This window comes from Camelus ferus, chromosome 4, assembly GCF_009834535.1.
Source record: "Camelus ferus isolate YT-003-E chromosome 4, BCGSAC_Cfer_1.0, whole genome shotgun sequence".
Lineage (NCBI taxonomy): Eukaryota > Metazoa > Chordata > Mammalia > Artiodactyla > Camelidae > Camelus > Camelus ferus.
This window is the reverse complement of record NC_045699.1, coordinates 72,645,807-72,661,901: the sequence shown is the minus strand read 5'-3', so window position 1 is coordinate 72,661,901 and position 16,095 is coordinate 72,645,807. Positions and strand designations below refer to the sequence as shown.

The 16,095-nt window shown below is 58.8% G+C and overlaps 2 protein-coding genes across 19 annotated transcripts in view; both read left to right on the top strand.

Moving 5' to 3' along the window:
• Nucleotides 1–5,836, top strand: part of CCDC187 (coiled-coil domain containing 187) — a 47,303-nt gene extending 41,467 nt beyond the window's left edge. For 9 of the 18 annotated variants that reach the window (XM_032478773.1, XM_032478783.1, XM_032478782.1 and 6 more), the window contains 5 exons: nt 2,910–2,998; nt 3,192–3,267; nt 3,698–3,785; nt 4,664–4,800; nt 5,151–5,260. In XM_032478773.1, coding sequence (XP_032334664.1) covers nt 2,910–2,998; nt 3,192–3,267; nt 3,698–3,785; nt 4,664–4,717 — 307 coding nt within the window. In that variant the 3' untranslated portion in view covers nt 4,718–4,800; nt 5,151–5,260. Of the gene's footprint in view, nt 1–1,352; nt 2,781–2,909; nt 2,999–3,191; nt 3,268–3,697; nt 3,786–4,663; nt 4,843–5,150; nt 5,261–5,801 lie in introns of those variants that run through there. The other 9 variants (XM_032478770.1, XM_032478769.1, XM_032478766.1 and 6 more) reach the window with 9 other exon arrangements.
• Nucleotides 5,837–6,487: 651 nt separating this feature from the next.
• Nucleotides 6,488–11,108, top strand: LOC116663376 (rho GTPase-activating protein 33; the record flags this gene model as incomplete). The annotated part of the gene is made up of 1 exon (XM_032479143.1): nt 6,488–11,108. A coding segment is annotated over one exon (1,551 nt), but the record flags the coding sequence as incomplete, so codon positions are not given.
• Nucleotides 11,109–16,095: the final 4,987 nt, after the last annotated feature.

Genomic DNA, 16,095 nt, shown 5'->3' with positions numbered 1-16,095 from the left:
GCTGGGAGACGGCTCCTTCCTGTTCCCGTCACGCCAGTGATGCAGGCCAGAGAACAGAAAAGCCATGTTTACAAGGAGGCGTCGGGGCTCCTATCATGAGAGGGGTTTGAGAGGATGACTTTACGTTTCTGGGAGGTCGTGGCACCTGGAGAAACAGGTGTACTTCATTCTTTTCTCCTTTTAAGAGAAGCTCAGCGGAGCTCCAAGAGGGTCAGGGTCAGGAGCATCCCTAAACCAGGGTCGGTGGGCCCCTTCCCACGCTCAGCCCTCCAGGGTGCCGTGGGCTCCCAGTCCGAGACCCTAGTGCCTGCTGGGAGGTTTTGGGGGAGGTATGATGAGCCTTTAAAAGGGCATGGGGTGGGGGAGGGTATAGCTCAGTGATAGAGCACGTGCTTAGCAGTGCGCAAGGTCCTGGTTCAATCCCCAGTACCTCCATTAACCAAAAAACAAAATGGTCGTGGGCGCAGGGCCTCCCATTCTGGTTCTGTTCAGCCTGGTTCTGTGCCCGGGCTCAGCTCCTTTCCTGTCCTCTGCGTCCTTGCTTCCGGGGCCAGCCGGGGACCTGCACCCAGACACACTGGTGCCGAGAGGTGCCCTCCAGGTCCTGCCCCAGCAGGTCAGAGCTCCAGCCCCTGAGTCGTCTCCTCCTTCAAAGGCCTGAGAGGATCCCAGCTCCTAGGCTGAGGATGGCTCTCTGACCCAACCCCCCATTCACACATCCAGGGGAGAGGCTCAGACCACCCTGGGGGGAGCAATGTGCTGTGCCCCTTTGTGGCAAGTGCCTGGGGAGAAAAGGAACAGGGCATCAAGCTGCCCCCGAGAGAGCTGTGGAATGTTCCAGAGTGGGCCTCCCTGCAGGCACTGGCCTTAGCCCCAGGCGGAGTGAGGACACCCGGCAGGCAGCGTCGCCCGAGGCTGCGACGGGAGCAGTTCCTTGCTGCCGGTCCAGTGCCCGGAGCTGGGCCGCAGTCTGGGCATGTGTCTCCCAGAGCTCAGGTGGGGCCAGCACGCACACACGGGGCTGCCCCGGGGACCGGCGCTCAGTCTCCACGCAGACGTCTTGACAGCGCAGATGCAGACAGACGTCTCCCTCCCACCACACCCTGTGTGGTGCTTTGTCACCCCCAGCAATGACCCCATGTGGGGGTGTGGGCCCTGCTTAGGGAGCTGCTGGGCAGGGAGGGGCCGGGACCCATCTTCCTTCACCCCAGGCTGACCGCTTGGCCACAGACCACAGCTGTCCCCTGGATGTGACTTGTTGCTCTACATTTAGCATGTTCTGGTCAGGGCTGGTTACCCTGGGAGGGTGCAGCCTGGGGGAATAGTCACCACCGCTCTACACTGCTTTGCAGCCTACTCACCGAGCAGCAGGACAGCACAGCCCCCCAGGTGGCTTTAGGCTGGGGACGGTCACCTGCAACCTCCGAGGCTGGCGTGGGGAGAGGACGCACCCTCAGCCAGCTGCTGGCCTGATGTGGGAGACCGGCTGGGGGAGAGCGGAGGCCTTACGGGCCAAGGTAACCGGGCGGGCAGCAGCAGTGGCAGCGGAGGGCAGACGGTCACCCCTCAGGGCAGCAACAGACTCGAGGTCAGACAGGCCTGCGTCCCGCGTGCCTGGCCCGAGCTGTGCGATGGGGGCGGCCCTGGCCTCTCTGTCGCTGTGTCTGAGCGCACGGTGGTCCCGGGGGAGGGCCACCCGAGTGCATCTCAGCCAACATTTCCAGACAATGGGGGCGGGATGGCAGGCCCCCTCGGTCTCTCCTCCTGTACAACGAGCGGGGTGCTCACTTTCTGAGGCCACCGGACAGGTTACCACATGCCGGGCCGTTAAAAGGACAGAACTTCGCTGTCTCCCAGTTCTGGAGGGCAGGAGGCTGAAGTCCAGGTGCAGGGAGGCTGGCGCTCCCTCTGGAGGCTCCGTGGGAGCGTCCTTCCTTGTCTGTCCCAGCTCCTGGGGCTCCAGGTGTTCCTTGGCTTGTGGCCACGTCGCGCCAGTCTCCACTCCATCCTCACGTAGCTTCTCTGTGTGTCTCAAGTCTTCCTCTTTGCTTCTCTTGTAAGGCACCAGGCATTGGATTTAGGGCGCACCCTAATCCAGGATGATCATATCTTGAGATCCCAAAGTAGTTTCACCTGCAAAAATGAAAAAAAAAATCTGGAAAATGTGATCTTGTTTTCCAATAAGGTCACATTTGCTGGTTCTGAGGGTTAAGACTTGGACCTGCCTTGGGGAGGGTATTGTACCTCCATAAAATAGATAAATAAACCTAATTAACACACTGCTACAAAAAAAAAAAAAGACTTGGATCTGCCTTTAAAAGGGACAAGGCTCCCTCCATTTCATCCCCTAAGGAGCTCTGGTGCTGGAAGCCCTACCCAGGCAGGTGGGTTCAGAAAAAACTCGCCCCTTCTGGCCAGCACAGGTTTTCCAATTTCTCAGCCACACAAATGTAAAGGAAGCTTCTGTAGCAGGTAAGAAGGGGCGTTCGGGTGATGGAGTGTAGAAGGGCCCCAGGTCTGTGCTCGCTCAACTCCTCCAGCCCCCCAGTGTAACCTGGGGAGATGTCTCAAACCCCAGGAGTCCCTGGGACACAGTCTGTGAAGCACTGGGTGGAGTTCTGAGGGGCCTATGGAAGCACAGAACCTCTGGGCGACTGGGAGGAGAGGAGGGTATAGAGAAGGGGTTAGGAGTGCAGCACTGGGGTCCCAGGGAAACGGGGCAGGCCTGGGGTGCATGGAGGACTGAGCTCTGAAGAGGGAGGGGCAGGAGGACGTGATGGTCTGCGAGAACCTTCCCCAGAGTTCAGCTCTGCTTCTGCAGACCTGGGGGCTCCCCAAGCTCTGGAGTATGGGGGGCTCCCCCAGATGGCTGGTCCGAGCCAGAATACTCCGGTCTGTGTGTCTTTCAGAGCCGGAGGAGCAGCCTCATGTCCCTCTGCCCGGTCTTCAGCAGGCAGCCTCCCTGGGTATGGGACAGCCGCTGGACCCAGCCTTTCCTGTAAGCGAACGCCTAGAAAGTCCTTTCACCCGTTTACCCACTTGAGGGGCCCCTCCCTGCTCTGCCAGCCTGCATCTGATCTTGGTGGGACCTTGGGTGCCAGCGCACCCTTAGTTCCTGGGCTGGTGAGGGTCCTCAGCACCTCCCCCCCGGGGACTCCCGCAGAACGGCTGTCTTTCCTCCCCTCTTGCAGACACAGGCGGGCGAGGCGGAAGGGAGCTTCTCTGCCGCTCAGCTCCAGTTCCAGCTGGTGAAGGAGCCGCCCCCGGGTAAGTCCCTGCAAACAGCTCACAGGCCCCCCACCTTTACCGTGTGGGCCTTACCAGAAGCTCCCTCAGTCCTGTGGGCTTCCTCCAAGGCTGTGCTAGCTGCCAGAGCAGGACGGGGAGGCAGCCCTCAAAGCCTGGTCACAACTTCGTTTACCTGGAATGGATTTTTAAGTGGCATGGAAACCAGAGTTGCCCGAAGTGTCTTTATTAGCTAACGAGAGAGTTTTCCACATACTAAATCCCGGGTGGGAGGAGACTCATTCCTGGCTCTGGGGAGCCCCGGTGGCATGTTGGGGACAGTGGGATGGACAGCCAGGGGAGTCATGTGGCCCCGCCTTGTCTCAGTGCCCGAGATGCCATCTCAGAGCCTGCCCTCCGGCCGTGTGTCCAAGCCTTGTGTTCAGAAGCCCCTCTCAACGTTTACCCTCAGGAGCGGGAAGGAGATGGTTCAGACCAGCCAATCTGCGGGACTGGGGGCTCCCTGCAGTCGGGGCCTGGGAGAGTGGACCTCGGGATGGGTCAGTGCAGATGGGAAGGGGCTGGAACTGCTCCGGGGCATCGGGGCTGCGCTGAGGGCTTGCGATAGGGTGGTCCAGGATTGGCGCAGCGTCTCTCTGACCAGGCACTGGCTGCCCTCTGCTCAGGACACCATGCCTGCAAGGGCACCCTGGGTGATGCTCTCTGGGGGGGACTCCCCATCATGGTCACCAGGAAGCTTGGGGTCCTTCTGCTTGACCAATAACACCTTGGCTTTCACTGAGGGCCGTGGACAAGAGGGCGGTGTTCCTGTTGGTGGAGGTTCCACAAATCTGGACTTTGGCCAAATAGTTCCAGTCCCTCAGGCTGGTGGCCTTAGGACCGACCCAGACCCCTGGGCCTTGCTGTCTCGCCCCCTGCCAGGTCGCAGGGTGGGATGAAGGTGTGGGAAGATGACAGTGTAGAGGTGACAGTCCCCGGGAAGACCCCACTGCAGCTCCCTCCAGGCCCTCCCTGTCTGCCCTTGGCTGACCGTCCAGCTGACGCGGCTAAGGCCGGCCCCCACCCTGCTAGCACAGGCCTGGACAGTGGACACTGAGGGGAAAGAACAGCTGTGGCAAAGGGTTTAGCAAGTCCCATGTGGGAGTTTTACCCAAAAAACTAACCTAAAGCGGCCTCTACATTTTCCATGGTGTTTGTAGTTTCGCTCTGGGTCCTCGTATCAGTAACTATCCAACATTGGGATAATTTTAGCAGGTAACCACGTATTTTTCTGTCCTCACTCTAAATGAACACAAGTAGGTGTTGTGGCTCCTTTGAACTTTAAGGCTATTCTCGCCTGGCTTCAGAATTCCCGGACCCCGTGCCCTGTGTCCCGCGTTCTGTGCCCGTCAGTGCTGACAGTCCCTTTGTCTCACAGGAGACCCCCAGACCAACCCCAGCCCCTGGTCAGCAGAGGAGGAGACGGCTCTGATGGAAAGCCACGCACCGAGCTCCCGGGACAGAAGCCAGCACTCCCCAGGCGCAGGGAGTCCCCGTGGCCCCTGTGAAGCCAGCGTTAGTCGAGGCTTGGCCCTGTACCCTCTGCAGGCTGAGGGGGTGCCTGGCCTTTCTCTGTTGGGTCCTCTGTGTGGCCGTGGGTGGGTGGGGGGGGTCACCTCGTCCATCCGATGGAGGTGTTGACGCAATGGGGCCTCCGTCCCTTCCCACATGGATTTGTCCATTGTGGGTCTTTGGAGCCCACTGGGAGGTGAATGTCTGATGAGTAGGGATCTCCATGGCCCTCGTTACGGGGATGGCCCTTGTTCCTCAGCGTGGTCGCAGAAGCCCAGGGGCTCTGTCCACAGCTCAGGACCATGCGCAGCAGAGGTGGCTGCACCCTGACTGGCATTCCTCTGTGTTTCCAGCAGGTGGCTGAAGGCAGCAGGAGCCCAGTGGGGTCAGAATCAGGGCTGGATTTTGCCAGCAGCCCCGTGGGGGAGCCCCACGCAATGGAAAGCTGGTCAAGGGAGCAGAGGTGTGGGGCCTGGGGGTGCTGTGCAGACCGGTGGGACCCCTGGGCAGGGGCTGGGGCCCTGGGACATAGAGATGGCTTGGCCAACTCCTCTTCCTGTGGAATCACTCCCTCCCAGTGCCCCTTGTCCTGGCCTGGGCCCTCTGTGCATCCAGCCCACCCCCGTGCCCTCCTGAGTCTGACCCCCCTTTGTGGAGACAAAGATGTCACCTGGTGAATTGGCCTGAGATCCCGGGGGCGGGGGCAGCATGAAGGGCCCCTCCAGGGAGCACATGCCTCTAAGTCGCTCAGATGGCGACCCCCCCACCAGCTACCTGATCCAGTGAGGACTGAGACCAGAACCCCCTAACCAGGGTAACTCACCCTCACTTGGGAGCCCTGGCCTCTGCCGCTCACCTCCCACTGGGGGCAGACTGCTGGCAGGTGTGGTTTTCAAGCGCCTGCCATAGCTGAAGGCCCCCTGTGGAGACTCTGAGCCCTGGGGAGGAGGCTGGAAGACAGGCCCCCTCCTGGGGCACCCCAGGACTTCATGCTGTGCTTCCAGGGTAGAGACCTGCTGGCAGGAGGACCCCCTTGGCCCCTTCTCCTGGCAGGAGGCTTCCCAGCTGACTGCCTCTCCAGGTGATGCCTCTGCCCCTTCGGCGTCCCTCCCTCTTGCATGAGGACCAGTCTCTACATGAGGGGACCAGCTTCTAAGTCAGAGCCAGCCCACTCCTACAGCCCCTGCCCTCCCCATTGCTTGGACACTTCTCCTACCCGTCTGAGGATTTCCGGTTTTGATCACTGGCTTAGGGACCATGGGGTGTGGGTTCTGCTCTTCCCAGTGCTGGGGGGACGTCCTTTGTGTAAAAGGCGTTGGCATCGTCCCTAAACTCTCCTCTCTCTGCAGCAGCAGCAGCAGCTGAGGCAGTGGCACCACCTGCCCAACCTGAGGGCAGCCCCCTGGCCCAGATCTCGGACCCCCTGGACCTGAGCTCCGAATCCGAGGCTGCTCCCAGGACCTGCTCCGGGTCTTCGGCACGGTCCCCTACCTCCCCCTCCGGGAGTAGCCTGTCCTGCCCCTCTCTCCAGGAGTTTCAGAAGGCATCCGCCATCCTGATCCAGCTTTCTGAGAGCTCTGTGTCCCTGTCGGACTGGGAAGCAGGGGACACTCGGGACGCAGACTTCGGCTAGTCTGGGGGCTTCTCTGCTCTAGACTCCTGGGGGTTCCACCAGGGCGGAGGGCAGTGACCTGGGAGGGACTGGAGGGCAGTGGGGCCCATTCTGAGCGCAGGGTCCTACACTGTGGCCGGTGGCGCAGCGCCAGCAGGCCTCCTGAGGGCGGACTGGCTGCTGCCTCTCCTCCATGCCCCCTCTCCAAGGTCAGGGTCACAGCTGTCAGAGGCATCCAGAGAGGTCTGGGACCTGGAGAGCCTGCAGGAACCTGGCCCTGGTGTGGAGCCAGTCCCGGGGCACTCCTCCCTTGCAGGGGGCTCGTCCAGCCCGGAACCCAGTCTCTACCCAGCTCCGTTCCTGGGCCCTGGGGAGGGGCAGGAAGATTCTGGAACCAATAGGAGCCTGACCAGTGGATCAAACACAGGAAAAACCAAACGGAAATTCCCAGAGGCTGCCTGCACTGCACTCCCACCCCAAACCTCTTCCTCTGGTGACTTATGCTCATCTCTTTCTTTTCTCTCAGGGACCTCAGCCTCCGAAGGGGGGGATTTTGGCAGAGGAAGAGAGACTGGGCCTCTGCAGGTCTTGGCTGGCCATCCAGAGGAGCCCTGGGGTGTTGACCCGAGTCCATCTGCTGACAGGAAACCCCTAGAGGCCTCTCCAGAGCCTGACCCCAGGAGCCCACAGGCTCCTCCTGGGGACCCCAGCGGGCTGGCAGCCCCAAGAGCCGAGAGCCAGGCACCTAGGTTTGTGGGGAGCAGAGCCCCCCCTGCCCTGGAGGAAGTCTGCCCTCCCGTGGCTGGTGGGGTCTTGCCAGAGGTCCTGTCCCCCACTGATGAGGTGCTGTCCTATGGTAGTGCCACCCTCCCGCCCTCCACCCACAGGGACACCTGCCTCCCTCCTCTGCCTCCCAACGTCCTAGCGGAGCGTGAGGCCGACCCTGCCCATCCCCACTCAGAAGGCTTCCCTTCCCTGCCTGAAGACACCTGGTCTCCTTGGGGCGCACTGGGTGCCCCAGGGGAAGATGCCTCCATCCTCACCGGAGAGTTGCCTTCCTTGTCGGAGGAGGGACTGCCTGCGGCACTGTCCCTGGGGCCCCAGGAGTCAGGGCTCTGCCTGGGGGTGGCTGGACAGGGCAGAAACTGTGGGGACGAACTGGGAGAATCAAGTTCTATTGGAGGTCACCAGGCCATGGGTGGCCAGTGGGCCGAACCAGTTGGCTGGCTAGGGTCCCCTTTGTGTGGGGGAGCAGGTGATACCCCAGTGGGGCTCCCAAGGCTCTCAGTGCAGCCCCCAACCCTGTCCAGCGTGGGCTGTGTGACTGGGGAGAGTCTGCCCACGCTACTGGCAGCTGGCGACACAGGGCTGTATGGCTCCAGGCTGGGGCACCCAGCCCCTACTTTGGGCTCAGGCCCTTGCACTGACACCCCTGGTATGGAGAGAGCCGAGGTGGTAGATTTGGTCTCTACCCAGCTCACCAGAAGGATCCTGTGCGACTCACTAGCTGTGCTCTCAGAGCCAGCCCCTCCAGGCAGCCTGGGGACAGAGGAGCCGGCGGGTGCCAGCCGTGTCACCCAGTCTCACACAGCGGCCACTGGGCAGTCGTGGGGAAGACGGGACTCCTGAGGAGACGAAGGAGGGACTGTGGTGACACACAGACACATATGATACCCTCATGTGACTGTATGCAAGAGGCTTCAGGAAGCCTGGACCTGCCCCGGGCCGGGCTGCCACACGGAGGAGTCCCCTGGGGGTGGGCACCGGACGCAGGGCCGAGAACTGGACGTCAACTGCGGATTGCCTCTGTCTGCATTTCTCTGGACGTTGGGTCCACTGCTTCTCTCAGGCTCCTGAGGAGCCCCCGGAGGCCCCGACCCAAAGAGGTTAAGGTGAGAGGATGTGCGGGGCGTGTGCAGAGCTGGCTGGTCAGGAGGAGGAGCGGAGGCCATGGACTTGAGGGAGTCAGTCCCCAGGAGCCAGGACCAGGAGCAGCTCCCGGGGTGAACTCGGAGACCACGTGCCAGGAAGGAGTGCCGTGGGCCTCAGCACAGGCCAAGAGGAAAAGAGAGAGCGGCTTGCTGGGGGTGGTGAGGCCAGGAGCTGAGGCTGGGCGTCACACCTGCACTGACGCCACTCAGCTTTGACTAATTAGGATATCATCTGCCCCCACTTCTGACTTCTAAAGGCAGGGACCTGGGTGCCTTCATGTGTCCAGCCGACTGCTTGTGGCTGGGAGATGGGCGTGTGTGTCCCCCGTGGGCCCAAGTTGTGCAGATTAGGGGAGGTGGCAGCTCAGGCCAGAAGGTCACTTTGCCTCAGCCAGCCAACCCTCCAGCCTGTCCTCTGGGGGTGGGTGGGCCACAGCTTCCCTGTATGTGCTCAGGTCCCCTCCCAGAAGAAATGAGAGCCCATTTCCTGGTGGGCCATCCACTAGTGAAGGAGCCCTTGACGACACAGCAAGGGCCACAGCCCCTGCACCATGCACTTCTGCAGGGGCGACCAGAGGGCCACACAGGCCTCCAGGTGTCCCGTTACATGAGCGCCTGCTTCTCTCAGAACCCGAAGCCAGGTGGGCATCCAGGAAGTCAGTGCTGATTCAAGCGTAAAGAGGACTTCCCGTGAGACGTGAGGATGAAGTGAGGCTGCCAGATGCAGGCCCTCGGGGACGGGGACTCAGCAGGCTGGGCAGGGTGGCCCTGGGGCCAGCTCAGTGTGAACTGGGACAGCTGGCCTTCGAGGGCCTGAAGGACAGGGCACTGCAGCAGTGACCTCTACCCGCAGCAGCCACCCTGCAAGCCAAAATGGGCTCTGACTGGGTCCCTGCAGCCCACCCTTCCCCCAGAGCAGCCCTGCAGCCACAGCCACCACCCTGGGAGAGCACAGACTCGGATGGCGGCAGGCCCCCGTGTCCGGTCTGCCCGCTCCCAAGCTCTGTCTGGGGGCCACAGTGGGCACGTGAGCCCCGTCTTCCCCAGGATGGTCAGAAAGCTGGGCGGCGTGTGTGTGTTGGTTTCAACACGAGAGCACGTCTGAGCTCGTGCTCCAGGGCGCCCACTAGACACCGTTGCAGCTTCTTCTCAATGTACTTGCTTTGCACAGCAGACGTCTCCAGATTGGGGTAGGGTATGTGTGTGTGTCACTGCGATACTTTCAATATTTTTGTCCTGCACTTGGAGAAGTAGCTTTTAAATGAGGGCAACAGTCAGTTCTTTTATAAAGGAAAGCAGCTTTCAAATCTGCTTCTAATGTGGCTAGGGTTTCTGAGATGGGGCTCACTTATACTGTGCTTGGATCTCTCGGAAATTCCTTTCCAAATCCCACAGTCATACTTACCTATCTATCGTCTGTCTAGTCCTCTCTCATCCATCTGTAGCATCTATTTATCATTTAGATCATCTATCAATCATCTGTCTACATCAACTGTCTATAATCCACCCACCCATCCATCTCCAATTCCCTCTCAAATTGGAAAATACCTGCTTGACATGTTGTCCAGAATTGAGTGAACAGACTGTTGGCCTTAGAAGGTCGGTGTCCTGGTGCTGATCCCTCCGGGACTCAGCTTCTCCAGCTTTAAGAGAGGAACTCTTCATTTAACTACATTTATGGATCCTTAGGGACACCCAGACTTTCACACGATTGTCGTTTAGAGTGGGAGGCGTCTCCAGAGCTGGCCTGGCAAAGCCCCATGGTGCTACCTGTGCCCCGTACCCTTTGGCTCTGGTAAGGGACCCCTCAGACCCCTCAGAACACTGCAGAGCCCCACATGCAGGCAGGAGCCCCCTCTGCCGCCCTTCACCAGACTCCAGCCTCTGGGGCAGTCGCTCAGGTCCACGTGGACCCGCTCACCATCCTGGCCTCCATCACACCCCAACTAATCGTGAACAGGGTCACGGTTCAGGGAAGCACCGGCTGAGACAATTCAAATTGATTTTACACCTGACATTTCCAAACCCAGCTCAGAGTGCAAAGAGGTGTGGCTCTGTGGGGGGAAGATGTGTTCCTTCCCCATGTACACAATTTCAAGACAAATTTTGAGCTACAGCTTTCTTATTGATTTCCTCCTGGATTTCTGAACAAATTAGTCTGCAATTTTTTATTTTTTTCCTACTTATTGCTGCCCCTTTGGGATTTACGAGGCCGTGGGAGAGGAATTATGTGTTTTACACACACGCGTTTGGCATGGTAATAAATCTCCCACATCGAAACCCTGCAGATTTGCCGCAGATCCTATGGTGTCCAGGCCAGTGCTCTCTGGGGGTGGATGCCGGTGGCTCTGTGTAACGTGCGGCCATGCCTGTGGCCGGGACCAGGGCCTCCCCGGGTGAACTTCCCCGGCGCCCAGCTTGCCACGGTGTCCCTGGAGTTGTTTCTCGGCCTGTGGCCCCTCGCCCCTGAAGGGAAGCTGGTCAGGAGAACTAATGGAAACCCTGGCCTCACCTCTTGTGACAGCTGGATCTGAGGGAGCCTGGGGCTATGAGATGGCCCGAGGAGGCAGAGTGTGTCCCCGGAGGTAATGGGCACGTTTCATCTCAGCCAGCATCACATGAGTGGAGCTGAGGGCTTTGGCATTCAGATATATTGACCTGGGGCAAGACTTCAATTTCAAGATTACTCCCTCCAAGGTCTCCCCGCGCTTGCCTTGGCTCCAATCCCTGTAACCTCTTGGGCCAATAAATCTCGATACCAGCCTCCAGAGAAGTCATTATCTTTCATAAAAAATGATTATTTCTCGGTTAAACCCCACGTCGAGTTTTCCTGTGATCTGTCTCCTTCGGGCTCCCCGCTTAGCTGTTCCCTCCGGTATAAAATGCCCACAAACCCACCTCCAGCGCGTTAAATCCCAAACCATCAGACGAGCTTTATGAGATCTTTTGGTGCCTTACCCTGCGCGGCTGTAACAGCCGCTCTATAAAATAGAAATGAAGACCGTGGGAGCGGTGGGGGCAGGGCATGGGGGGTGGCGGCCGCACCCCCCCCCGAACCACAGCAGCATCCTTTCAGATGGTACCCTCCTGTGCCATGCCCGAGGCGTCTGGCCTCTGTGAGGTGGGCAGTGAGTAAATGCGCTGGCCCTCCAGGTGGAGCTGGGGCCCCGCTGGGTCAGGGTCGCCTGCAGCGGGGACAAGGCTGTCCAGTGAGCGCCCAAAAAAGCCGGCTCAGGGAGTCCAGTTCCACGCTGGCTCCCCAGGCAGCATCCAGGTCCCAGAAGGTCTGCGAGTTCCACATCTGTTCCCCAGTCCCTTGTCCTATCTGCTCAACCTGTGCCAGCCCTCAAACGCCAAACTGCTTCTCTGCATTTGTCCCTTAACCCATGTCTCCTTTGCCCCAAGCAAAGGCTCCTCTCTAATGCCCTGTGAGCACAGCTGGGAGCAGGAGTGAGGTTTGCAAATCTGGACTGCAGGCTGGGGAGAAGGACAGAATCTCACACACACACGCACACCCCACATCCCTGGCCCTGCCTCGGGGGTTCTTTGGGCCCCACCCCTGCCTGTCACTCACCTGTAGGGGCCTTTCCCTCGGCCATGTCCATCCAGATTGTAAAGATGCTAGGAGCCCACATCCCAAGTCCCGCTCTACCCCTTACTGGGGGTGCAGCCAGGATGCCCGTCCCTCCGTGTCTATAGTCACTGCCCTCCTCACAGTGTCACTGTGAGGACACAGAGGATCGTCCCCGCCAGGCTCCGACCCCAGCACGTGGCAGGCACTCAGGAATAATCCTCCTTGTAAGTTTTCCAGGGAACGGCTGGCGTCCTGAACCAGCTGAGCCTGAACATCAAACGCTGGCTGAATGGGTGTGACATGGAAGGCAGGGCCGGTTCTGGGGCCAGGCTGCAGTGGGAGTTCATCTGCCCCATGGGAGGGAGTCTCAGAGAAGGGACAGCTGGCCCTGCCCTCCAGGGCTCACGTCCATCCAGCCGGATACCAGCTGCCATGACTGGGGCAACTACTGGAACGGCAGGAGCCTCCGAGCTGGGAGGGGGGTTCTGCTTCTGTCTGGGACTCAGGCGTCAGAACAGGCCCTCCTGGGTGTTGAGGGCACCTGGGTTTGCCGTCCCTCTGTCACAAAGGTGCCATGTTCCCTTGACCACGGTACTAGGCCCTTGGCCCTTGGCCCTCTGAGCCTCAGTTTCCCCTCTATGAAACAGGAACACCAAGACTTCAACTCATCAGCACTGAGGTGCGCATCTTCCTGACGTTTTAATCCCTTTGAAATCAGCGTCCATCTTTCATTTTTCTAAGTGGAGGTTCTGGGGATTGAACTCAGGACCTTGTGCACGCTAAGCACGCGCTCTACCACTGACCTGTACCCTCCCTCTGTCCCCCACCAAAACGGAGTGCGTCTTTCTATCTGAGAATTACCTGTGCTACAAGCCTTCCTCCTACCACATGCACACGGGCAGTTTTTCTTACAATTGCCTGCTGGGTCTTAGCACCAGAAGTGCAGAAGCCTCTCCCGCGGGGAGGAGGACCAGCTTTGAGGAGGGTGCCAGGGTGGGCACCCCGAGCTTCAAGCAGGGAAGCAGGTTCTGGCATGGACACATGGAAGCTTTCACTATTCTGAGACTTCCCCTGCCCCCGGCTGCCCCACCCCGCCTGGTTTTAATGTTTCTGCATTTGGCTGCATTTTACAATCGATGCGTGCTTTTCCTAAAAATTCTGTGCTGTGGGGCCAGCAGCACTTCGGCTTTGAGAAACTTTGGCGTTGTTTTTTGGATGCAGCCTCTCAGTGCTGGGCTGAGCCAGCACATATGTCCACTGGCTGCCCCAGAGAGCAGGAGTCCCAGAGACCTCCCCTCCAACCCCCTCGGCGCCTGGAAGTGGAACACAGAAGCCCTAAGGGAAGAGCTGTGAGTGGCAGTGGGACTTGAACCTGGGCTGGGGAAGGGGCACAGTCCTTTCAAGTGGCTTTGGGTGTTTGCTAAGGCCTGAGCTGTGTTCCCCAAGAATCCATACATTGAAGGCCTCACCTCCAATAGGACAGTGTTAGGAGGTACCTTTGGGAGGTGATCCGGGTTTGATGAGGTCATGAGGGTGGGGCCCCCACAATGGGGTCAGCGACCTTGTGAGAAGAGACACCAAGGGCTCCGGCTCCCTCTCTCCACACGCACGCACAGAGGTGGGTGAGCAGAGGGCGGGAAGGCAGCTGGCCGCCTGCAAGCCAGGAAGCGAGTCCTCCCCAGAACCTGGCCATGCCCACCCCTGGTCTTGGACATCCAGCCTCGGGAGTGTGAGAAATAAATAAACGTCTGTTGTTTAAGCCACCCAGTCTGTGGTGTCTTGCTGGGGTGGCCCGAGCAGACTAAGACGGCGTTCGAAAGCTAAATCCCCCCAGAAGAGTCAAGGCGGTGCGCGATGTGGCCAAGAACCCTTCCGCGTGCCCCAATTCTGTCTGCTCAACAATCATCACCGGGCTTTGTGGCCATGCCCCCCGGCTGAAGCCTAGGGCCAGTGTTTTGGGGGGCTGGGGAGAGACGAGTCTGGGCTCGACCTCGAGGGCAGGAGGGGCTCCCTTGGGCACCCAGCCTGGCAGGAGGCACCAGGAAGCACAGAGCCTGAGGGCTCTGGAGGGCTGGCTGGAGGCAGGGGCCTCACAGTGGAGAGAGACCAAGAGAGGCCGCGCTGGGCAGGCGAGGGGCACAGGGACCCTTCTCTGTCCATCACCGCTTTCAGGCTGGGGTGCTGCCCAGGCAGCTGGATCTCATCTTCTCTCCTTGTCCATGCACCCTGAGCACTGCCCCGGCCCTCTCCATCCTGACCCGCAGTCCCCACTTCATCTCTTTGCTCCCCTTTTAGCAGAACTGGGAAGCATCACCAGCCCCTGGGCCTCTTCCCTCTCTCCTCATTCTTTCTGCAAACACTTCTGGTCACCCTTTGTCCCCTGCATCTACTCAGAGCGCCGTAGTCAAGCCACCAGTGAGCCACCCCTCCAGACCCAATCCATTAGGTCTGTTCTCACCCTTGTCTCTCAGATCTCCATTCTCATATGTCCTTCTGCCTCCTCCCACTGTCCTCCCACCTCCCTGCGGCTCCTTCTGGTCCCCTCCCCTCCTCAGCCCTGCAGCTGCAGCCCAGGGCTCAGCGTGTGGCCAGCCCCCTCCTGTCCTTGCAGCCGTGGGGACCTCAACCAGCCCTGGCCTACGCTCTGAGCTCCAGACTCACATAGCCAACCAGTGGCCTGACACCAACTGCAGATGTTGGAAAGGTCTCTCGAATTTGAATTCACAGGTACAAGCCAACTCTGATCTCCACCCTCATCCCTAGGTTGCCCTTCCGCCCCCTCCTCTGCAGTCTCCCATCTTAGCCAGGAGAGCTTCATTCTTCCAGTTGCTCTGGCCAGACCCCTGCAGGCAGACATGATCTCTCTGTCGCACACCCTGGATTTGATCCATCCTGTGCCCTACCTGAAGTCTGACCTTTCTCATTAGCATTGCCACCCATCTTTTGCCTGAGTCCCATCATCTCTTGGAAGGCTGCCAAGACCCCTTAAGGGTCTCCTGCTTCCCTTCCCACCCCTTCTGCCTGCCAGAACCACAACCCTGATCAAAATCTTCCTGTGGCCACCACCACTTTGGGAACCAGGGCCCTCCTCTGCAGCCAGGCCAGTGAGGCCCTGCGCACAGCCTTGCTCTGGGCTGCTTCTCTAGCTCCCCCTCTCCCGCTGGCTTGCTGTGCTCAAGCCACGCCAGCCTCCTTGCTGTCCTTCCAACAAGCTTGCCCTCTTCTGCCTCAGGGCCTTTGCACGTGCAGCTGCTCTCTCATCTCCTTCACCCGCAAGGTCTCCTTCTCAGAGAGACCTTCCGAATCCCCTGTGAACCAAAGCCCCCTCCCTCCTGCCCTGCTCTACTGTTTTTTATAGCACTTATTGCCACTTTGTTTTGGGTCTCCGTCCCAGAACGCAGACCCAGTTCTGGGATTTCATTCTGGCTTCGTCTCTAGAGATTGGCACGGAGCAGAGTCCCAGCAAATGTTAGTGAAGGAAGGCAGGAACAGCGAATGGGTAGAGGACACAGGTGCCTTGTTCAGGGGCCCTTTGGTTTCCGTCATCTTAGCCAGCATTTTCAAACCTTTCTCAGCAACAAAAACAACAAAATCTTTTTTTCAAACAAAATCTTACACAGAACCCCACAAGGTGAAGAGCAGAGAGGTGATTGCATGAGTACAAATTCAGTTTGTGTTCGAATCCTATCACTTACTTATTTAGCAATTAATCACCCATAAGAGTGAGGAGGCCTGGAACAGGAGAATTTGAATTTCTAGGCAAATGGATGACAGATGCTGACTCATGTCGGCTTCGTGGACCACTTCCTTTCTTTTTTGCTTTGGTCACAAAGTTCAGAGAAAATCTTGATGTGCATAACAATTAGGAATAGCGATTAAAAAAACAAGGTCTCCTGTTAAATTAAGCAAACAACTCATAGGAAGCTTTATATCCTAGGTTTGCAGAGCAATCAGCCTGGACTTCGAAAATTGAGCTCTAGAACACATCTCAGTTTGCTTGGATGTTTTCCTACATTTTCTACGAGTTTAAGTCTCATATTAAAGTCAAGGTCAGGGTTGCAGCCCTCTGAAGCCCCACGTAGAGTTGCCAGCTTAAACAGTAAAATGTGAATTTCACTTAAACAGTGAATCGTTTTTCACGTCTATGTCCCGTTAAATTTGCATTTCAAGTATGGGACATA